This window comes from Artibeus jamaicensis, unplaced genomic scaffold (genome assembly GCF_021234435.1).
Source record: "Artibeus jamaicensis isolate MK-2021 breed Jamaican fruit bat unplaced genomic scaffold, CSHL_Jam_final contig_3290, whole genome shotgun sequence".
NCBI classification, from domain to species: Eukaryota; Metazoa; Chordata; class Mammalia; order Chiroptera; family Phyllostomidae; genus Artibeus; species Artibeus jamaicensis.
The window spans coordinates 1535521-1558213 of record NW_026521779.1 but is presented as its reverse complement, the minus strand read 5'-3'; the positions used below and the strand labels follow the sequence as shown (position 1 = coordinate 1558213).

The 22693-nt window shown below is 50.8% G+C and overlaps 1 protein-coding gene across 2 annotated transcripts; it reads right to left on the bottom strand.

The window, feature by feature from the left end:
- Window positions 1–3781: 3781 nt before the first annotated feature.
- MAN2B1 (mannosidase alpha class 2B member 1) lies at window positions 3782–20251 on the bottom strand. 2 transcript variants are annotated; one of them, XM_037145712.2, is made up of 24 exons: window positions 20057–20251; window positions 19199–19301; window positions 18779–18952; window positions 18251–18444; window positions 17555–17687; window positions 17140–17285; window positions 16201–16317; window positions 11650–11735; window positions 11453–11573; window positions 11304–11382; window positions 10990–11099; window positions 10551–10658; window positions 10170–10286; window positions 9328–9555; window positions 8390–8487; window positions 8190–8307; window positions 6658–6776; window positions 6466–6567; window positions 6183–6270; window positions 5937–6017; window positions 5338–5565; window positions 4707–4862; window positions 4501–4603; window positions 3782–4002 (listed from the first exon to the last, which is right to left on the bottom strand). In XM_037145712.2, the coding sequence occupies exons 1-24, from the start codon at window positions 20186–20188 to the stop codon at window positions 3893–3895; spliced, it is 3051 nt and encodes a 1016-aa protein (XP_037001607.2). In that variant the 5' UTR covers window positions 20189–20251; the 3' UTR covers window positions 3782–3892. The 2 variants fall into 2 exon arrangements, with proteins under 2 accessions (XP_037001607.2, XP_037001609.2); XM_037145714.2 differs by having other exon boundaries at window positions 11650–11732; window positions 20057–20250.
- Between the last annotated feature and the right edge of the window lie 2442 nt (window positions 20252–22693).

Below are 22693 nucleotides of genomic sequence, written 5' to 3'. Positions count from 1 at the left end.
CCAAGAACAGGCCCCAGTGTCACTGCAGTTGGGCTTGGGGTGCCCTCCCTGGGCCTCCTGGGCCCTTCTTTGGAAGGAAAAATATTCAGGACACACATCCGGCGACAGTGCCCCGTGTGGGAATGCAGCCAGGTGAGGGGTGCTCCCAGGCCCCCTTGGCCCCATTCGGGCTCCAAGAAGGAAATCTAGAAAATTTCTCAGGCTCTAGATACAACTGGGCATCAGGCGGGAACACAGCCAAGCCCAGGAAACCCTACCCCAGCCACCTGCAAAGGCCCAAGGCAGTCCCCATGGGCAGAGGGGCCTTGCGTGTGCCAGTTGGCGACCCCCGGCCCATGCAGTTCCTGGGTGCTGCACTTCACCGCACTACAGTAAGAATCTCAGGGGAGCCCGTTGGAGGTGGCGTGCGTTGCAGCCAGGACAACATTGCTGACACTCCTGGGACTCTGCCTTGGGCTGGGGCCAGACCCCTCCCATGCTGGCATCTGCTTAGCTGCAGGGGAATGATGTCAAAGCAGCCACTTAGTGGAGCCAACAACCAGCACAACCTGGACAGACCTGCACCCGCAGTTGCCACCTCTACTGGGTCTCACTCGATGTATCTTGGGCCACAGTAGCTGGAGGTGGCCTGGTGAGTCCGGGGCACCTTCCATACAACTACCTTAATGGCTGGGGCTGATCTCTGCCTTCAGAGGGGCACGTAGACACTTTTCAGGAGGTGCCACCAAAGGCCAGGCCCCATGTGGGGCTGGGGAGAGCTGGGGGGCCATCCACTGGCCTCCCAGGCCATTTCGACTTAGCCTCCCCCTTCCAATAGAGCTTAACAATATTCTTGGGAGCCCTGGTGGTGTGGCTTAGCAGACTGAGTACCATTCTGTGAACTGATAGGTCTCTGGTTCAATTCCCAGTCAGGGCACATGCCTGAGTTGCAGGCCAGGTCCCCGGTTAGGGGGTCTGCAAGAGGCAACCAATCAATGTATCTTTCATACATGGTGTTCCTCTCCCTCTCTTCCTCTCTCCCTTCCCCTCATAAATAAATAAATAAAATCTTTAACCAAAAAATATATATTCTCAAAAACTATCAATTAAAAAAATATTTAAAAAAAAAAAAAAAAGCCCTGGCTGGTGTAGCTCAGTGGATTGAGTGTGGGCTTGCAAACCAGACAATCGCGGTTCGATTCCCAGTCAGGGCACATACCAGGGTTGCAGACCGGTTCCCTGCAGGCCACTTCCCAGCAGGGGACGCATGAAAGGCAACCATACATTGATACTTCTCTCCCTCTCTCCTTCCCTTCCCCTCTAAAGATAAATAAATTTTAAAAATATTTTAAAAAAAACTATCTGGGCACAGCCATCAGATAAGCCAAGATGGGCACTTACAAGTACGTCCAGAAGCTATGCAGGAAGCAGTCCGATGTGATGTGCATTCTCCGGTGCACTGCAGGCAGTACCGGCAGAGCTCTCTGCGCCCCACAGGGCCCCCCACCCTACCCAACTGATAAAGCACAGCAGGGTGGAATATAAGACCAATCTAGGTTATGTCATACAAGGTCTGTCCAGAAGGTATCCAGCCATGTAATATGAAAAATAGATATTATATAAGATACAAGATACAAGAAATATGGTATGTAGGACAATGACACTTCAGTCACCTTCAAAGTAGGCACCTGGGGAACCTCACACAGTTCTCCCAATCGCCATCAGCTGCCCCACCATATTTTCCTGAATCTCATTAACAGTCTGAAATCTCTTCCCGTTCAAAAGTGATTTTAGCTTTGAGAAAAGCAAGAAGTTACAGGGCACCCAATCTGGGATATAGGGAGCTGAGTCCTCTGGGTGATCTGATGTTTTACAAAAAAATTCTGCTTAAGATGAGCAGGTGCACTGTCATGATGAAGCTGCCAATCACCAGTTGCCCATAGCTGCAGCCTTCCGAATCGGCCGAAGATTTCCATGGAGAAATAGTCAAGCTTAATGCAAAATTTGATGCAGATTCATTGTTCTACTCACTCAGCCATTTTGAATACAATGACCACACAGTACACAAGCTCACTCAATGGTGTCTACTACCCCCACTGACTAGTACAGTAAAGTCGTCATTGTTCACACATGTGCATTCCAGCCTACTCTCCTTGGCTGCCAAGTTACATGGATGTCATGCAAACTATTCTCATTATGTTAACAACAGCTGGACTTTTTTCCAGACAGACCTCATATATAGGATTTGGGTGTGCTGTGGAGGCCACAGAGGCCCTGTTTCTAAGTGTGCTACCTACAGCAAGCCTGTCCTCCATAGTGTTAACCAGCTGACATCTGCTCGGAGTCTTCTGTCTGTTGCCAGGAAGTGGGCTAGACACCACTGTGGGGCCCTGAGAGTCCTGAGTTTTTACTGGGTTAGTGAAGATTCCACATACAAATTCTTTGAGGTTATCCTCATTGATCCATTCCATAAGGCTATCAGAAGGAATCCTAACACCCAAAGGATCACCAAAGCAGTCCACAAGCACAGGCAGATGAGAGAGCTGCCATCTGCAGGCTGAGGGCCATAGCCTTGGTAAGGGCCACGAGTCCCACCACACTATTGGTGATTCTTACCATGCAGCTTGGAGAAGTCGCAATACTCTCCATCTCCATCATTACGGCTAATATAAGTTTGTAAAATTATTACGTAATAAACAATTTAAGAGAGTAAAAAAAAATATTTTTGAGAAGTACATCTGTTGACCCAGCCCCACATAGGATTGCAGCTGGACCCTCCACAGTGGTCCCTAGGCTGCCTGGCCACTACCTCCCTCTAAACGGTGAGCTGGAAACATTTTCCGGAGGCACAGGTGGTACATAAGGCCCACATGTGACCATGGCAGGGCTGAGGATCATCTTCCTACTCTTCCCCGGTGGCTAGAGCCTGTTGCCTCCTCCTGATAACTGCCACCAGACAAGTACTTCTAAGCAGTTTCTGTGGGCCCAATACAAGACAGCAACTGCCCTGGCACAAATGCTGAGGATTACCCTGGTGGGCTCCTTTGCCTCCCCCTTCTGGAGGTAAACTTTAAAAAGTTTTCAGGTGATGCACCCAACAACTGGACCCCATGCAGGATAGCAACTACACATAGTGCCTTCCTTGGATCTCTCTGGTCCATCTCTTTAGGGGAAGACTTAGAAAATTTTTCCAAAGCACGTCTGTTACCCAGGTCCCATCACTGACTTCATCCAGGGCCAGGGTACATTCCCCGGAGGTTCCTAGCCAACCTATCCACGCCCTCCACCTGGAAATATTTTCTGGGGTGGGGGCAGGGCCTGCCCCTGGGCCCACCCCATCTCCTCATTGGTCAGCCCTCCCCTTTCCAACTGAGCCCTGACCCTCCCCAGTTAAACTCCCCTCACCAATTAAACTCCAGCTCTTGACCACAAGTGAACCACACCCCTCTGAGGCCTCAAAGCACCTTCAAGGGTGCTTTGAAGTCACTTTCTTCTGATTCCAAACTTCGTATCCCATCCAAAGGTCTCCTTCCAAAGCTGATCCCAGGGCACACCAAAACAGGGGCATGGCCAAGCTCTCTCCGCCTATCCATCCCAGGCCTAGCTTTGGGACCTACCTCTGAATCCACTTCCTCCCCCAGGACCTCCCAGAATCCTGGGACAACAGAGAGTCTGGTGTAAGGATTCAGGCAGCAACTGACCTCTCTGCAAGACCTCAGGTCATGGGTCAGCTAAAGTTTGCAGACTTTCCTGGTTAATAAATTCTATCACCCTCAAAAAAAAAAATACCCACACTCAGTCACACCTTGACCCAAGGCTTATTAGTGGCATTTTAATGGCTTTCATTGGTGGCAGCAGCAGCAAAGGGACAAGGGAATCAGGCTGGAAAGGGGGCAGTCTGCCCCCAGCAGGTCTAGCTGTCCTCTTTCCATTGCACAGAGGCCAGGAATGTGCGGATTTCCATGGGCTGCAGTGTGATGCTGGCAGGGTCCAGCCGGGAGGGAAAGTGCTTGAATGTGGGGCCTGGGAAGTTCAGGGGAAGAGTGAGAGGTGCAGACTTCCTCCACCTCACTCCCTCACCCCGTGCTCCCTCCCCTGGGCCTGGACACAGCCATGCACCTTCAAATCTGTTCCTAGGGCCTCACTGCCAGATTCTTCAACTGCTTCCAGGGCCTGGATATCACTCCCAGCTCCCCAAATCCTCCCAATGCCTGGCCACTACCCTCACACCTTCAAGCCCCATCGCAAGGCCTGTCAAGTCAACCCTAAGGCTGATGAACAACCCTACCCCACCGGTGAACTAGACACGGACAAAGATTCAAATCTTGTTCTTAGGACTGCAGGCCAACCTCAGATGCCCAAGAGTCATCACTAGTTTGCTGAACCTACTTAAGACTCAAACCCCTAACCTGGATTTGAATACTGCCCCAGACCCTGAATCAGGACCTGGGTCCTGGCCAACACTGCCACAATTCCCACACAGCCCCCAGCTCCCAGCCACAGGGAAGGGCAAGCACCCACCCCTGCTCGCCATCCACTGGAGCCTGGAGGCACTGGCCCGAAGCTGGTTAGCCGCCAGCGTGGTCTCCTTAAGGTCGATGATGGTGAAGGTGGAGAACAGGTCCTGGGGGACAGTGGACGGGTGGGCATCACTGGTGTCAAAGCGGGGTTTCCCCTCTCCCCTCTCTACCTTTTCTCCTTTTCCTTCCCACCTCTGCCCTCCTCACCCTCAAGTCCAAGGTAACCGGATAACTCAAGTTGCCGCCCTTGTCCTCCCCTACAGCGAACTGGTGTTCCAAGCGCAGCAGCAGCATTTTACGGTCCCAACGCTCCAGTGTGAGCAGGTGTACATTGGGAGGCAGCTCCCGGCGGAGTCCTGAAAACTGCAGAAAGGGAGCCGCCGGGGAGACAAGGCGGGGCTGAGCCGAGTTCTGAAGGTGAGGACCCGACGTGAGGGGAGGGGCTTAGTGGTCATGGGGGCGGGACTTAACTGGGCGGGACCGGGCTCAGCCAGGAAGGGGAGGGCTGAGCCAATGATGGGATGGGGCAGTGCTGGGTTGGGTGGGTCCAAATTGGTGCGGCAGGAGACCCCCAGTGAGGATGGGAAATGAGGCACTGAGAGGCGGGGCTGGCCGAGGGGCGGGGCCGAGGTGAGGAAGGTGGGGGGCGGAGGGGGCCAGAGTCTGGGGACCCTGTCCAAGTAGGACAGGTCTGAGCCACGACAAGAAGCTAGCCAGATTATGGTCTCCCCGGGATGAGCTGCGAGCGAGTGAGTTGAATCCGGACTAAGCCTAGAGAGCCCCGCCCCCGCCTCCAGCTTCACTCGTTCCTCTCTTTCTGCTGGCCCGAGCCCCTCACCTGCTTGCGCGGGGCTACCTTCGGGTGGTAGGGGATGCCACCATCCAGGGCCAGCACCACTTGCGGGGCCAAGAGTTCCTTTTCTGCCTGCAGCCGGTGCCCGACAGCAGCGGTCCGGGCCTTATCCAGCAGCACGAGATGGCGCCCTCGCACCCACAACCCCAACCCCTTCTCCAGCAGCGGCTCCCCAACTCCACGTTCATCGTCTTTCAGCAGCCTTCGGTGCACCTGCGGCGCGAGAGGCCAGGAGAGGCTAAGGACCCCTCTGGGCAATTTTGGAGCCAGAAATTGTGGAAACTTTAAGAGGGACCCCAACAGAAATGCGGATCCTATCTAGCGGAGGACTAGGACAAGGGAGGTAAGGACCTAACGAAAGTGTAGATAGAGCAGGTCAGGACCCGGAGGGGGCGTCTGGGTGGGAACTGGATAAAAAGCATGGAATAAACTTCTCACATAGGAACGAAAGTCTCAGCTTAGTAGGACCCCAGAGGGGTGCACCTAGCAGAGAACTGGAACAGAAATTGGCTTCAATGTCCAGCAGGAGGCCAGGGTGGAACTGGTGGGAGAACTCTAGCTTAGATGGAGCTCAGACCACTCACCATGAGCTCTACCGAGCCATCTCTCAGGCTGCTGCCCCCCTGGGAACGGTCAGTCAGCACGGTCAGCTGCACGTTTCCATCCTGAAGGGGAAGGGGTGAGAGTAAGGAAGCACACTGTCAGCCAGCCACAGCCCCCAGGCAGACCCCACAGGGGATGGTGGACACTGCCAAGGACACTTGGGAGAGGCAAAGAATGAGGGGTGACTCCCTACTTTGAGAAGAGCTGGGGAGCGGGGGTGGGGGTACCGTAATATAAATGCGGCTGTTGACTGGATAGTAGTTTCCTGCCACTGGCTCGGTCTGGTTCAGCTCCCAGGAGGGTCGATAATTCCACCTGGGGAGGGAAGAGGTAGGATTCGGTCAGGCCCAGGCTCCAGCTCCACTTACCCAGCTCCCCTTTCCCGGGTCCCCCACTCCTCACTCCCACTTCATCCTCTCCCTCCCACACCTATAGAATCGCAGATGGCCCTCCCACCCATGAGCCCCAACACACTACACACCACCCCTCCGTGCTCCCAGTCACCCCTACCTCCTCTCTAGGATCTCCCGGCCATTGCTGTCAGTGAAGAAGACTCCTTTTGTCTCCAGCGGAGTGTCGAAACGACTGATGACTTCCTTCCCCCAGTTATCACTGTAATTGAAGGAATAGCAAGGCTGTGAGCCTGGCTTACCTCCACTCTACCCTGGTCCCCTTCCCTTGGCCCCAGCCTGTGCCACTCACCCCACAGGTACTGGTCCCACTGTCCACTCCAGCTCCAGGTGCCGCTGTCCTGGGTATAGACGAACCACCTGGGAACACCAGGCTGAAAAGTTCTGGTGCACCTCCTGCACCAAGGCTGTCTGCAGGCATATTGGGCAGGTGTGAGCCCACACCTGAGTAGAAGTGAACCCTACAAATGTGTTCCCCTGCTGTGAACCTCACAAAGGCCTAGATCAGGGTCAACCCCAGTGATAGCATGAGAACACTGCCTACCTCCCCCCACCTGCTTAAGTGTGATGCCCATACACCCCACCAGTCATTGCCATATAATTCCTGAGTGTGGCATACCTGCTTCGAACCCACCACTATCCCATCTTCCCTCCTTAGAAGAGGATTCTAGCTGGACATATGGCTACCTAGAATAAAGACTGTATCCTCCAGTCTTCCCTGAGGCTATTAGTAGCTGTATAACTATGGTCTGCCAATTGGAAAGTGATCAAAGTGGTATGAACATTTCTTGCCCCTTTCCTTTCCCATTAGCTCGAATGCAAAAATGATGGCTGGAGCTTGAGCAGCTATATTGGGTCATGAGGTAGAAGCTGAATGTTGAGGGAGGCAGAGCAATAAAATAGGAGGGGTCTGGATCACTGTGGAACCACCCTACCTACCCTGGGTGGCCCAGCCAGACTTTCTGTTCCATGGAAAGAACCTTTCTTTAGATGGTTAATTCAGGTAGCTCTTTTACAACAGTAAAACTATATTCTAACCCTGGAATACAGACATTCACCACAACGGGTGTCATGTCAAAGGTGAGTCTTATGCCCTGACTGTGCGGCTCAGTGGGTGGGGCATGGTCCCATAAACCAAAAGTTTGGCGGTTCAATTCTGAGTCATGGCACATGCCTGGATTGCGGGTTTGGTCCCCAGTCAGGGCACGTACAAGAGGCAACCGATTAATGTTTCTCTCTCACACTGATGTTTCTCTCTCCCTTTTTCTCCCTTCCCTTCTCTCTAAAAATAAGTAAATAAATCTTTCTTTCTTAAAATGGTGAGTCTTACCATCACCTGCCTCATTCCCATCCTAAGAGGAAATGTCAAGAAGCTGCCCCAGGAAACCCTGCAAGCGTGACAGCTGTTCCCAATCAGATGCTTACACAGATAACCTCCCTAACCGAGAGTCACCCAAGTGCTACCCAAGTGTGAACGCTCCAATATACACCCCAGATGCAATCCCACCCTAGCACAGATCCCTGATGAACTCTTCAAGTAGCTCTACCCGGTTCTCCCCATTCATGAGCCAAGTGGGAATGCCCTGCCAGTTTCCAAAGCTAAGTATAAGGCTGACACCCACAGCAGATGTGAATGCCTTTGTATGCCATATAATACAGCAGCCCTGTGGAAAGGTCCTCAAGTCTTCCCCTCAGATCTTAGCCCTCTGATCTGATGGAGACGTAAATCCTTCCCCAACCCCCAACCCCCACACACACATTGTACACCACCCTCCCAGGTTCCACACAGCCCACAATGCCCACTCATTATTCCTGGCTCCAGACCTTCACCAGGCGGGTTTGAGCCCAGTGGCTCACGAGCAGTGGTTCCTGTTGGTTGGGTCTGAAGATGTAGGCACCTGAGGCCTGGCTGCTTAGGCTGTTGCCTATACTGGCATTGTACCTGGGGCCGGATTAGGTGAACATCAGGTAAGAAACCCCAGCTCTGTTCCCACCTCCTCCCTGGCCTGGTGGTCCTCCCTCACCAGTAGAAGGCTTGGCGAACAGGCAATAGGAGGTCCTGGTCCAGGTTCTTTATCTCCACCAAGAGCCCTGTGTCAGGGTCAAACCTAGCCCAGATGTGCTGGACATAAAAGGGGGAGACAGATGTTAATGACCATCCCTTCAGCCAAGGGCAGCTTCATCCTTCCTGAGATTCAGGAGTAAACCCTAGAGTCACCCTTCCCTCCTCTCTCTCCCCTCACCCCTGACCCTACTGGCAAATCCTAGTAGCTCCACCTTCTACCTTATCCTGTCTGAACACTTCTCACCACCTCCAAGGCCTTCCAGGACTAGTGCTACTGACCCCTTCCTGGTCTCCCCGGGCTGTTCCCTCCCCATAGCCACCTGAATGCACTGTGACCCCCTAAATCCAATCTTCAGCTGGTCTGGGGGTCCAGGGCTGCTTGTGCAACCGACAGGAATCACAGTGCCAGGGTCCACAAGACTTTTAAAGACCCATGGAAATTTATAAATTTTAATTTCTTTTAGAGCTTTTTGTGTCTGCTGTTCCCTGCCTGCCTGCCTGAATTCCTCTTCCCCCCAAATATCTACAAACACACTACAAACCACCCCTCAGTGCTCCCAGTCACCCCTACCTCCTCTCTAGGATCTCCCGGCCAAATGGCCACATGGCTCCCTTCCTCAAGTCTCTGACACACCTTCACTCAATCTGCAAGCCCCTACCACCATCAGCTTTGATATATCTGTCAAATGACACCCGTAAACCCACTAGGCCCTCACGACAGCCTCAGTAGAGGATATTATGACTCAAAGCAAGGGCACACAATAGGGCAGCTGGTGACACTAGACCATGAACTAGACCCACTGACCACTAGACCCACTGACCCAGAGCCGGTGCAGCTCACCATGACACCCCAAATTTGTCACCAGGGCAGGAAAGGGAATCTGTATGGAGTCTCACCTCATTTTGAATGGTCAAGACACGGGAGGAAGGCTTGGTGCGAGATGAGGGCTTGATGCGAGATGAGGGCTTGATGCGGGACAAGGACTTCTGGGGTCTGGGCTGGTAGATGAGAGCCTGTGGGCTCGGGCCAGGCACCTGGGTTACTGAGTAGACACTGAAGCCAAGGGCAGGCACTGAGGCTGAGAAAAGCAGCTCCTGCCTGTCTGAGTCAGGCACCACCACCACCTCGAGTAAGGGAGAAGGGAAACTGAGTCAAGACTCTGAGTGCACCTGTAGAGACGCACATACGGAAAGGGTCGCACTCCAGGAGGGAAGGAGTGCCAGGACAGGAAGAAGAAAGTTAGGTGTTGCGTAGGTGGGGGTATGGAGGTGACAGAAATTCTGAGTTAAAGATTGCAGAAAACAAAAAAGGAATTCTAAGATTCATCAGGTAGAAAAAAAACCACTGGGAGGCTAGAGAGACTGTGGAAGGGAAAGGAGTGAGGGAATCAGTGGGGGAAGGGATCTTTGAGACAAAAGTATGAGGGAAAGATAAGATTTGGGGGGAAGGAAGAGGTTCATGGGAAGAGGCCTTCGAGAATGAGGAGAATATTCATAAAGAGGAAAATATTTCATAGGGAGATACTAAAAACAGACAGACAGATACTCACAGGGGACAAATGTTCTCGGGAGTTATATTAAGGGACGGAGAGGGTAGATTCAGAGAAGAAAAAAAAAGTACTGGGCAGGAGTTTTTCACGGAGGGGCAGGTAACCATGAAGGCGCCCGATGGGGAGGGAGAAATGCCCATAAGGAGAGGCAGTCATGTGAGGAGCAGAACACTCATCAAACAGGCTCACATCGCTGGGCACCACTGTGCCACTGGGGTCCTTCACGAGGAAAATGTGTTTGCTGACTGGAAGCCGCACCATCCGATCTATTTTCCTCCCCAAGGGGTTATAAATGGTCACCTGGAACTGCGGCAGGAGGATGAGACTGGGCATGAGTTAGAGCAGGCCTTCTCTGAGCCTGCCCACAATGAACAGCAACTACCCTGGGTGATCCAAGCCCTCATGTGGTCTCATCCCACCCCAGCTTCACTGAGCCCCCTGTAATCAGGCCCAGAGGGATCCACCAAAACAATTCAGCTGCCAGCTCCACCTCCTCTTCACCTCTCCAAGGCTCAAGGGACCTGCCCGCCCACCGCCACCCCACCCAACCCCCACCTAGGAGTGGCTTACGCTCTTTGCAGTCTGGCTGAGTGGACACAGGCTGATATTGAGGTTGCGGCAGAAAGCGAACTTCTCCTTGGAGCCGCTGAGCCGTGCCAGCGCATTACTCAGGAGGACCTGGGAAGGAGCATGGAGGCATGCGTCTGCTCCGCAAGCCCACTGCGCAGTCTCCCCTTCAGGTCCAGGCCGGCCCCACCAGCCCTTTCCGGCCCTGCTCCTTTCGGTCTCCACTCCCCCACCCTCTCTAGGCCTTCTAGGCCTTGTGCCATTCCAGCCTCCGCCCCTCTCATCCCGGGCCCACCTCCACGACCTCTTAACAGAAATTTTAAAACTCATACACACATTTATGCATCCAGTAGGTTTATATTCTCTTAATTCACATTTTCAGTGCAAACCTGCTTCGCCATTCCTGTCTCTGCCCTTTGGCCCCAGGCCCTGCCACACACACCTCGCAGGGTCCCCAGCCTGCTGCCAGCTGGCGTGCGTAGTCATCTGCTACATGTTGCTTGGAGGTCCCACTGACTGCATCGTGGTGCTGAAGCACAGCCATTGCCTCGTCTGCAGACAGATGGTGGTGAGCAAGTGGTGAGCCAAGTGGAGTCTCTGCAGGACTCTGAGCCCCAACCCCAGGGAGATGTGAAAGGTCATTATGCAGGATGGGCAGGGTTCTTCGGGGCTTTCTGAAGGGACTCAAGGATATGGCTGTGGTCTGGTGTCCAGCTTGAGCCCCACCCCCAACCCCCTCATCAGCCAGACACCTACTGAGGGGTGCACTGTCTCCAGAGCCATAGGGTCCCACGTTGGCCGCCGGACCCGCCAGTGCTTCCAGCTGCTTGCATACCTTGCGGGCAGGGAGTATGTTGAGGCATGGGGCCAGTCGGGTCCCCCCTTGAAGACAAGTGCCCACCTACCTGCAGGAAGTTATAGCTGAGGCGTTCGTAGCGTTTGAGGGCTGGCCGGCTGGAAAAGAAGCCAGTCCAGAACTGGTGGGGGCCATCTGCATACGGGAAGAAGTCATCCTGTTTCACTGACCTGCAGAGGCATTGAGGGCAGGGTCACTACCCACAGGGCATGCCAACCCTCCCTAGCTCCCCAAACCCCCAAATACCAGGTGAGGTTGGCCTTGTTCAGCTCCCAGAGGTAACAGGCTGGAGTAGAGTAGAGAACATTGACACGGCTCCCGTTGGCCTGCTGCTGGGGGAAGGTGTGCATGTGTGAGCCCTCGGGGTCTGCAAATTCCTGACATGGGCCCACAGGTATGAAGCTCATATGCACATTTATGCATCCAGTGGGTTCATATTCTCTTAATTCACATTTTAAGTGAAAACCAATAACCAATGTGAAAATGTATTTTGTCCAAACCTAAATATTACCAACCTGCAAAGAATTTCAGTGATATGAGTAAATCTGAAATTTTACTAAACTTTTTAAATAATTTCAATTTTACTACTAAAAACTTTTGTGGAAAAACTAAGTACAACACACAGGGCAGGAATAATCATTTCTCAGCACTGTCAGGTTATACAATTGTTATACTAAAGGTTCGCTTTCAACCCAGGGAGGCAGAAGAACAAGACGGTGACCTCTTCCATGAGAAAAGGATGTTTATACCAGAGCCTGGTACACAGTAGGTGCTCATTCACTCATTTAAGTGAATGAAGGGAAGTGCATGGGACCACATGCCTTTATGTGCACACACATCTACACTGCTGCACGTGCAGTCATATGTGCAGTTACACACACAGACCTATAGACGCACTGTATTCATTCAACAATCACTGGATTCTTCAACATTCTTGGATTACTGAAGTAATCTAGAACCAGAGGCCAGCCCCACTATCATGGAATTCACAGCCAAGTGCAGAAGAGAGACTGAACAGATAGTCAGTTGGTTACAATCAACCTGGATGTGACAGGTATTTGTGAAGACTGATATGAGTACAGAGGAAGAGCAAGAGCTCCATCGGCAGGGTTCCTGGAGGAGACATTGCAGCTGGTATCTGGGAAGCAGAATGTTTTCAGCCCCAAAGAGTAATATTAATAGACTTCCGGCCAAAATGGAGGCATAGACAGATACACTTTACTTCCTTATACAACCAAAAGAAGGACAACAACAAATTTAAAAACAAAAAACAACCAGAACCGACACAAAATCAAACTGTACAGGAGTCCAACAACCAAGGGGTTATAGAAGAAACATTCATCCAGACTGGTAAAAGGGGCGGAGACAGGCAGCCAGAGCAGAGAGGATACATGGCAAGGCGGAGGCTGGAGGACCGGGCGGGCGAGATGGCGGCTGGTGGTCCCACATTTGCATAAGGACAAACCAGGAGGAACAAATGGGGAATGAGACAGATTGAGCAACCCAGGGTTCCAGCACAGGAAAAGTAAACTTTAAAACCTCTGGCAGTAAAAACCTGTGGGGACTGCAGCAGCAGGAAAAACTCCCAGCCTCCCAGTAGAGTTCATCAGAGAGGCCTGCAGAGTCCTAGAATGTGCATGAAACCACCCACCCAGGAATGAGCACCAGAGGGCCCAATCTGCTTGTGGGTAGCAGAGAAAGTGACTAAAAGCTGGCCAAGAGGGAACAAGCAGCATTGTTCTCTCTCTGACCCCTCCCCAACATACAGTGCCACAACACAGCAACCTGAGTTATGCCACCCTGGCCAATACCTAAGCCTCCTCCCCTTACAGTGTAACAGCTGCTCTAAAACAAAGAAATATGCTCCAAATGAAAGAACAGATCAAAACTCCAGAAAAAGAACTAAGTGACAAAGAGATAGCCAACCTATCAGATGCAGTGTTCAAAGCACTGGTAATCAAGATGCTCACAGAAATGGTTGAGCATGGTCACAAAATAGAGGAAAAAGTGAAGGCTATATAAAGTGAAATAAAGAAAAATATACAGGAAACCAACAATGAAGGGAAAGAAACCAGGACTCAAATCAATGATCTGGAGCAAAAGGAAGAAATAAACATTCAACCAGAACAGAATGAAGAAATAAAAATTTTTTTAAAAACCCTCCCCGCCTCCCTCCCGCCCGCACTCCCACTTCCCTCCCCTCCGGCTGGGTTTCCCAGTCCGCACCTCCCTTCTCCACTCCCCTCACCCCCAAGAAAAAAATAATTAAAAAAAAATAGCCCTGGCTGGTGTAGCTCAGTGGATTGAGTGGAAAAGCAGACCTGCAAACCAGCCTGCAAACCAAAGGGTCACCAAAAGTCTCAAAAAAAAAAAGTGAGGAGAGGCATAGGAACCTCCAGGACAACTTTGAAAGTTCCAATATCCAAGTCATAGGGATGCCAGAAGAAAAAGAAGAACAGCAAGAAATTAAAATCTTATTTTAAAAAATAATGGAGAACTTTCCCAATCTGAGGAAACAGACATGCAAGTCCAGAAAGCTCAGAAAATCCCAAGGAAGTTGGACCCAAAGAGAAACACAAGACACATCATACTTATATTACCCAAGATTAAAGATAAGGAAAGAATCTTAAAAGCAGCAAATGAAGAGAGTTAAGAGTTACCTACAAAGGAGTTCCCATAAGACTATCGGCTGATTTCTCAAAAGAAACCTTTCAGACAAGAAGGGGCTGGAAAGAAGTATTCAAAGTCATGAAAAACAAGGACCTATATCCAAGACTAATCTATCCAGCAAAGCTACCATTTAGAATGGAAGGGCTTCCCAGATAAAGTCAAGTTAAAGGAGCTCATTATCACCAAGCCCTTATTATATAAAATGTTAAAGGGACTTATCTAAGAAATAGAAGATAAAAAATATGAACAGTAAAATAACAACAAACTCACTACTATCGACAACTGAAACTAAAAACAAAAACAAACTGAGCAAACAACTAGAACAGGAATAGAATCACAGATGTGGACATCATATGGAGGGTTATCAGAGGGGAGGGAGAGCGGGGAGAATCAGGGAAAAGGTACAGGGAATAAGAAGCATAAAGGGTGGGTAGAAAACAGGGGGAGTTTAGGACTAGTATGGGAAATGGAGAAGCCAAAGAACTTATATGTGTTTGACCCATGGACATGAACTAAGGGATAAGAGTGCGGGGGAATGCTGGTGCGATGAGGGGTGCAGGGCAGAGGGGAATAAGAGGGAGAAAAAAATGGGACAATTGTAATAGCATAATTAATAAAATATACTTTAAAAAGAATAATAATAACCAAAAAACATATTTATTATTTACCTAGCTCTGTCCTAACAGATCCATGTAAATGAAATCATTAAACTCTCATCCAGGGGGGTGGGCTGGGATGGGAGTAAAATACAGAAAACTGTACTTGAACAATAATTAAATTAAAAATATATTTTTTTAAGATTTTATTCATTTATATTTAGAGGGGAAGGGAAGGAGAGAGGGAGAGAAATATCAATGTGTGATTGCCTCTTGTGTGTCCCCCACTGGGAACTGGCCTGCAACCCAGGCATGTGCCCTGACTGGGAAATGAACCACGATTATCTGGTTCACAGGTCCCCGCTCTATCCACTGAGCTACACCAGCAAGGCAAATTTTAAAAATATTTTAAAAAATAAAATAAAATAAACTCTCATCCAGAGCCCTATCAGGTGAAAACCACCATTATGCCCATTTTCTGGTTAAGAACACTGAGGCACTGGGTGCTAAACATTTCTCAAGGTCACAGAGCCAGCAAGTGGCAGAGCCAGGATTTGAACTGAGAGATTCCCATTTCCATAGAATGGAGTAGGCAAAGGAGCCATCAGTGGCAAGAGCAAAACTAAGAAGGTGTGACATCCTGGCAGCCTAGGAACATGGTACTTGCAGGAGGAAGTGATCAGGGTGTTCTGGCCCCTGAGAGGCATGGGATGACTGAGGCATGAGAAGTGTCTGCTAAAGGCCCGTGGTGATGTGACTGAGAGCTGTTCTGGTGAAACAGCAACACAGGGAGTGAGTGGAAGGTGAAGACATGGAGATTGTGCTGGTAGACAACTCTGAGGATGGAAGCGATGAGAAGGGACACCTTAAATGGAAGAGGGCCAACAAGGTTCTGTGCTGATGAGAGAATGACCGCCTGCCCACACAGCCACAAGCCACTTACAAGGGCCACACCAACACATTCATGCTAGGCACAATTATGGCCATCCAAAAATGTCCAGGTCCTAATACCCGCAACCTGCAACAAGGCAAACAGAAATTTGGCTTGCAGTAGGAATTAAAGTTGCTAATCAGATTATCTTAAAACAGAGATTATTCTGGATTATCTGGGTGACCCCAATGTAATCACAAAAGTCTTTAAAAATAGAAGAGGGAAGGGGAAGAAGTGAGAGTGAGAGAAAGAGATGTGATGACAGAAGCAGGATCAGACTTTGAAGATGAAGGAAGGGCGCTATGAGCCAAGCAATGTGGGCGGCCTCTGGAGGATGAAGAAGGCCCGGAAATGTTCCCCTAGAGCTTCCAGGAGGAATGCAATGCTGCTGAACCTTGATTTTAGCACAGTGAGACCTGTGTCAGACTTCTGACCTAAAGAACTATAAGATAATGTATTTCTGTTGTTTTGAGCCACTAAATTTATGGTGTTTATTTAATTATAGGAGCAAAAAAAAATGAGAGCACCCATAGCTACTCATCTGACCAAAGGCCCAGGGATATGAGCACACATGTACACACAGAGTAGGGGCACACTCACCTGGGCATTGACCAACCGAATAAGCTTATCAAGGTTCTTGAACCATATATTGGCATTCTCATACTGGAAGTCTGAACCCATGGTCATCACAATGTGGTTGGTGCGGTAGAGCTGGCCCTGCAGACAGATTGGGGATGTCCTCAGGCCAGAGTGTCCTGCCCACCCCTGTGTCTTCGTATACATGTGGTTAAGTGTGGGTGCACAATGGCATGGCAACAGAGGTGTGTGGAAGTATGTGACACGGGACCATAAGAACATGAGTAAAAATAGCCACAGGTTGATTAGAGTATCATCCCAATATACCAAAGATGCAGGTTTGATCCTCAGTCAGGACATACGTGGATCAACAATGAAGGCATAAATAAGTGTAACAACAAAATAATGTTTCTCTCTCTCCCTTTCTCTCTCTTTAAAATTAATTTTTAAAAATAGCCACAAGTGCCCTGGCTAGTGTGGCTCAGCAGATTGAGCGTGGCCTACAAACCAAAAGGTCACTGGTTCGATTCCCAGCCAGGGCACATGCCTGGTTTGCCGGCCAGGTCCTCAGTGGGGGGCATGCAAGAGGCAACCAATCAATGTTTCTCTCAAGCACTGATGTTTCTCTCCCTCCCTTCCCCTCTCTAAAAATAAATAAGTAAAATGCTTTTAAAAAGTAGCCACAAGTTATTGCGTCATTCTCTCGGGCCTACCACACAGATGAGAGCACTGAAGCAGCGCACCACGCTATCTCATGGCCATAGCGAGTGTGTGCAGTGGTGAAGGGCCCACACACTTCTGATCAGGAACACATAAATCCAGAGGGAGAGCATGGTGAGGGTGAATGGAATATTACCTCCCTCTGACGGTATGAGGAAGTGTGTCAGGGAATCAGACCCTAGGCTGTGAGAAGGGTCTAATGCATTATATACCCAGTCTTCCATGTCTGGGCACTGGGGTTACCTGGGCTGCAGCTAAATCTAGGAAGTAATTGACCAGTTGTTCGGCATTGTACTCAGGGCTGCGGGGATCCTCCACGATAGGCCTGTCAGCACACAGGACATCCCAGCAAAGATGCTCCGGTGGGTTGTAAATGTTGGGAAGCACACCTGTGGACCACACCAGGCTCAGGGTGGCCCAGCACTCCAGACCTGTCCCATCAAAGCTTGCCACACCCCACCCAAGTCAGACTTCAGAATTTGCGGGGTCTGGTATAAAGTGCAAACGCTGGGCCCTTAGACATAAATTATTAAAAATTTCAAGATGACAGCAGAGTGTAAAACCAAGCCCAGGGCTCTTCTGAGCGTGGGGCCCTCGGTGACTGCACAGGTAACATGCCTTTGGGGCTGGACCTGCCCCCACCTATCTACCCCCTTACTGGTGAAGAGGTCAGCAGCTGGGGGCTTCAGGCTGGCACTGGCCCGCCACACCTGCTCCATCTCTAGATTCTTCTGCCGCACCCACTTATCTTGATAATCCAGGCGCCCGAAGAAGAAGCCATCAAAACCCATCTGGGAGTGGGGCAGAATGAGGAGTGGGAAAAAGGGTGGATGACTAAGTGCTCAGCCCTCTCACCACCACCTGCCAGCTGCCTCAGCATGAGGAAACTTAGGGAAGGGTCAGAATGCACCCTAGGAAACCTGAAAGGGGGTGGGTCCAACGCTAGAACCCACCTCCACCTTCCAGGAAGGAAACCTGACTCAAGGAGACCTTCTCCCTTCTGCAGACTGAGCATTGAAGGGGTCATGGCAGTAGTCAAGAAGTGCTTGCAAAGCTGGGCAGGCCTCCACATGCTACCTAGCTTGCAGAGAAGCTAGAATTCTAGCAAATGGGGCAGCATCAGGATAGGAGGAGTCACCAGCTGCAGGGGGCTGGTCAGCCTGGGCTACAGAAGAGAGGGCTCAAGGCCAGAGCAGAAAAGGAGTAGGTCTCCAAGGGCAGGGTCTCAAGAGGTCAGAGAGACAGGGAACAGGGCCTGGTCCATGTGAGCTTGCAGAGAAGGGTTGGGCTTGAGGAACTGCACAAGGAGTCAACGTGAGTGAAGGGGTGGGTGCAAGGGAAGTGGGGAAAGCACCTGTGCAAAAAGTGAGGCCTGCTCCCGAGAATGGCCGAAGGGGTCGATGTGCCAGGCCACACGGGGGCGCCCGTCACTGCCAAAGGTGTCCTCCAGGAAGCGCAACCCTAGCGTCATTTGGTCTATGATGGCTCCATAGTGGGTGGCCGCCTCATCATTCATCACCCAGCCACCATTGGCAAACTCCAGGCGCCCTGTGCCAGTGGGGGAAAATCTGGGTAGGTTGTCAGGACCAGGAGTGGGGCTGGGGCTGGCAATGCATGGCATGAGAAGGTCTGCCTACATGCCCAGGCCAGTGTACCCAGATACAGAGCAGAGGGCCCCCTGCATGCCAGGCTTCCCAAAAGACCCACTGGAGGTAGAGCCTTGTAGGATGCCTAAGAGTTCTACAAATAAAGGGAAATTCCAGGCAGGCAGAATCACATGCACATTCAGTCTGCACATAGAATGATAAAATCTCACAAGCCACAGTAGCAGAAACAGTAGTTAAGCTGGGCTTCCTCTTTTCACTTCCTTGGGGAAGCTTACCCTGGCGCACCAGGTCCCGCACGACATCCTGTGTTGCATTTGTCTGTTGATGCCACCAACGGGAGAAGAAGGCCATTTCCACATAGACAAAGCGGCGGGTAGGCTCCGCCAGCAGGGAAGAGATGACAGAGTCTAGGATATACTGAACGCCTGCATGTTGGATGCTATTATAAACTGTGGGCACAGGAGTCAGGTAATCAAGGATCAGCAAGCCAAGGGGAGCATTCCTAGACAGCCCCATTCTCAACCAGAGCCAGACCTCTCACTGACACCAAGTACACACTCAGACCACGCTATCATATCAGCAACCATTCACTAGCTGGGCATAGCCCCCACCCTAATATCCAGGACCAAGAAAGGATTTGAAGGGCTCAGAGGAGTCATGGGAGTCCCAGGCATCAGTCCCCACCCTCTACTCACTGCCATAAAAGTACTGGTCCACTGTCTTGAGCCAGCCCACGTCATCATGTGTGTGGGCCACCAGGTGAACGTTGAGCATGTCCGGCTGCACCGTGGGGCATGTCTGCACAGATACCCCAAATGCACACTCACACACCCTGTCCCTTATCCCAAGGTTAAGAGGCAGGCTGAGGTGGGAGTGGGGATGGGGGGCATAAGGTAACTGGATCTAGAGGTGAGTGACTCAGAGAGGAAGGGCCAGGCCCTTCCAGGGAGGAAACACACATAGTTGTGCTCACAGATACAACTCCCTAGTGGAACAACTCCTCAAGGCCACTCTCATTCGCACCCTGGGAAAATAATAATAGTAGTAGCTAACGTTTATTAAGTATCTGTAAGCACCGAGCAACCACCTTGCAGGATGGGGATAATATTATCTCGTTTTCAGATGAGAACATTGAAATCAGAGAAGTGTAGGGACTGGCCCACACAGCCAGGAAGTGGAGGAGGCAGGCTCGAACTCCAGGCCAGCTGACTGCAGAGCTCCAGGTCTCACCCAGCACCATCTCTCCCCTGCCACCACCACCACCACCACCCCCCCCACACACACACACACATACACGCACTCAATCATTCAGTTCAATCCATGCAGTCCAGGCAAGCCGACCCGGAGAAGCAAGAGGCAGGTACAGGCAGCCCCGTTCTCACAGAGACGCACGGAGCCAGACCTCTCACTCACGCCAAGCACGTACTCAGACCACGCTGTCATATCAGCAACCATTCACTAGGCACCTACAGAATAGACCCATCCACCCCTCCGGACCCTACTCAGGGCTTCTCTCTGACTCGTGGACATTTCCGCTCACGGGCCCCGCTCACCTTGTATCCCGCAGCCCGAGAGCTAGGCAGAGCTAAAAACAAAAATAGTAAAGAAAGAGGTGGCATCGGTGGCCCCACTGCACCCCAGCGGCCGCCAGCACGGACTCTAGAAGGCCACGCGTCGACTCCCATAGCCCCGCCACCACCGCAGCAGCCACTACTGCCTCCAGGGTGTTCTCCGCCAGACTAAGTCCGGGTGAAGGACCCGCCTCCAGAACCTGGCCTGGCCAATAGGCGCTTATGAGGGCGGGGCAGCTCCGCTCTTAGTGGGACTGAGGCCTTGGCTCTGGGTGCTCCTTGGGGCACCGGTCTTGTTCCACCTTCGGGCTGCTGGTTTGGCCAGAGGAGCCTTTAGTGTGTCGCCGCCTACGCGTGGACTTGTAGTACCCCTTTGTCCCCTTAAGTAGAGAGGGCTCAGATTTTCCTACTGGTGCCGGGTTGGCCTAGAAGGCAGAATGAGTGCATGGTCCATTAACTTTCAAGGCTAGGGTCCTAGAGGGACCTTACCTGGCTAGGAGCAAGGGTTAATGGGGGTCCTGTCCAGTGCAGTGGGGATTGAGACGTTGGGGAAAGGAACTTCCCTTGGAGTGCTGGGGGGTGGGAGGCACCCAGCCTGACTGGGAGAATTCTCCGTGTTTGTACATGCCCAAAACTAAAAATCTAACTCTATAATAGGAGAGTAGGAAAAGACCAAAGAAAGAAAGAAACTGGCCACTCCAAGGTGGTCACTGATGGAGATTAAGGGTAACTTATATAGGAAGTATGTCTTGGGTGTCAGCAAGAGGAAATGGATTCCTGCATTGCTTGGCAGGTGCCAAATAGTTATATAGCTTAAAGGGGGGAACATCATGCATGGATACTATTACATGAATGCTACCAGGTATGGAAATTACTTCATGGGCTTGAACAGTTTAGGACAACAACTTGTTCTCGAAACCAGCCCATAGCAGGAGGCAAGGAAAGGAAGGGTACTGATTTATTTCAGAATGAACATCAAATACGATCAGTCTCTAAGAGAGATTTGCAGTAATCAATTTCCGCATTCTGGCCCAGGTCCAGCTCTCAGGTCCAGCAGAGGTCACATCACAGAACAGTCTCTCCTCCACACTCTCTCATGACTGGCTCTTAGAGTTTCACATGACCTCCTCTTCCCTGAGACAACCCGAGTGGTCAGTGAGGGGCTTCAGTAGCAGGGAGGTAGCTCTCTTAGTTGCCAACTGACCTCACTGGAAACACAGTCTGCAACAACAGTACAGACACATACAAGAGACAAATTAAAAGAAGCAGTCCTGATATGACTGACAACTTTTTCTATCATGCTTCCCCCCACCTGCCAGGACCCAACCCAGTGAGTTAATAAGTCACTTAGGCTTGGGGCTGGGTCATGTAAGGCATTTACTTGAGTTTTCATATGCGCTAACAAAGAAGAAATACTAGTAGATTCATCTGGTATAAGAACACAACATTCAGTTTGGATGTGGCATAGCCCCCATCCCATACACACACACACACACACACACCTGTAACTGGATGTTACAGGAACAGCAGGAATTCAAAGGTCAGAAAGACAGGTATTTAGTAGGGACCTGAATCAGGAGATTTATGAGAATTATATGTATAGTCTGATCTTTAGGTGTTAATGTAGCTGTGGTGCTGGGAACTGGCCAGGCTGTGTAAATCACAATTGTTGGTCAGGAAGAAGTGGTGCTCTCTGGTACTAAGGAGGTGAACAAAGAGAAGAGTATATTAGATCAGGACCCCTATGTTTTCCCCTCTTTCAAGGGTGCATGTACCAGTCCACACAGAGCCTGTCTCCATGGGTCTTGACTTACATCAGGGTAACAGGCCCTACAGGAAAATGAGCAGTTCCTCCCCTACTAGAGACATGAAGTACCCGAACCATCCCAGCATAACATCCCATCACAGATTCTAGTAAATGTTCCATGCTCCAGGGAAAACAGAGCCTAGTGCCATCAATACCATGGTCCACTGGTCCATGGCAAGTGTCAGGACTTTTCTGTCTCCTTTGTTTGTCACACTTTTACCATATTGGGTGCCTCATTTGCATTCCTAGCCTGGCATCTGGAGCAACAGACCCCACAGGTTGGTCATTTCAGTATATTAACACTTGGGAAAACATCTTTGTATACCTGGTCACAGTAGGTTTTCCAATTAGTAATTATCTGTTTTGGACACCATTTTTCTGTTCCACCAACCCCGCTGCCTATGGGTTATAGGGGAGATAGAACCTGCATTCAGTAACTAACTGTACTGACCAGGTGTATTTAAAAGGCAGCCCAGCCCTGCCTCCTTAGCTATGTGCTATCCTATTGGGGCACTATCATCTTTTCATATCTTTCAGTGTACTATCTGCAGTGTCTACTGATGGTTCAGTTGCTAAAGTGCTTTTTTTAAATATTTTATTTGTTTTTAGACAGAAGGGAAAGGTAGGAGAAAGAGAGGGAGAGAAACATCAATGTGTGGTTGCCTCTCATGCGCCCCCTACCAGGGACCTGGCCTACAACCCAGGCATGTGCCCTGACTGGGAATTGAACCAGCAACCCTTTGGTTCACAGGCTGCCGCTCAATCCACTGAGCCACACCAGCCAGGTCTAAAGTGTGTATTTTTACCAAGGC

Bases quoted from the DNA above. Each gene is read 5' to 3' on its own strand.
- MAN2B1 (XM_037145712.2), bottom strand. From the start codon at position 20,188: ATGGGAGTCGACGCGTGGCCTTCTAGAGTCCGTGCTGGCGGCCGCTGG. The intron at 17,688-18,250 runs GTGCTTTCCCCA...CCCCACTCCCAG, and splicing joins AGGCCTCACTTTTTGCACAG to ATGGGTTTTGATGGCTTCTT. The intron at 11,383-11,452 runs GTAGGTGGGCAC...CCTGCCCGCAAG, and splicing joins TCAGCTATAACTTCCTGCAG to GTATGCAAGCAGCTGGAAGC.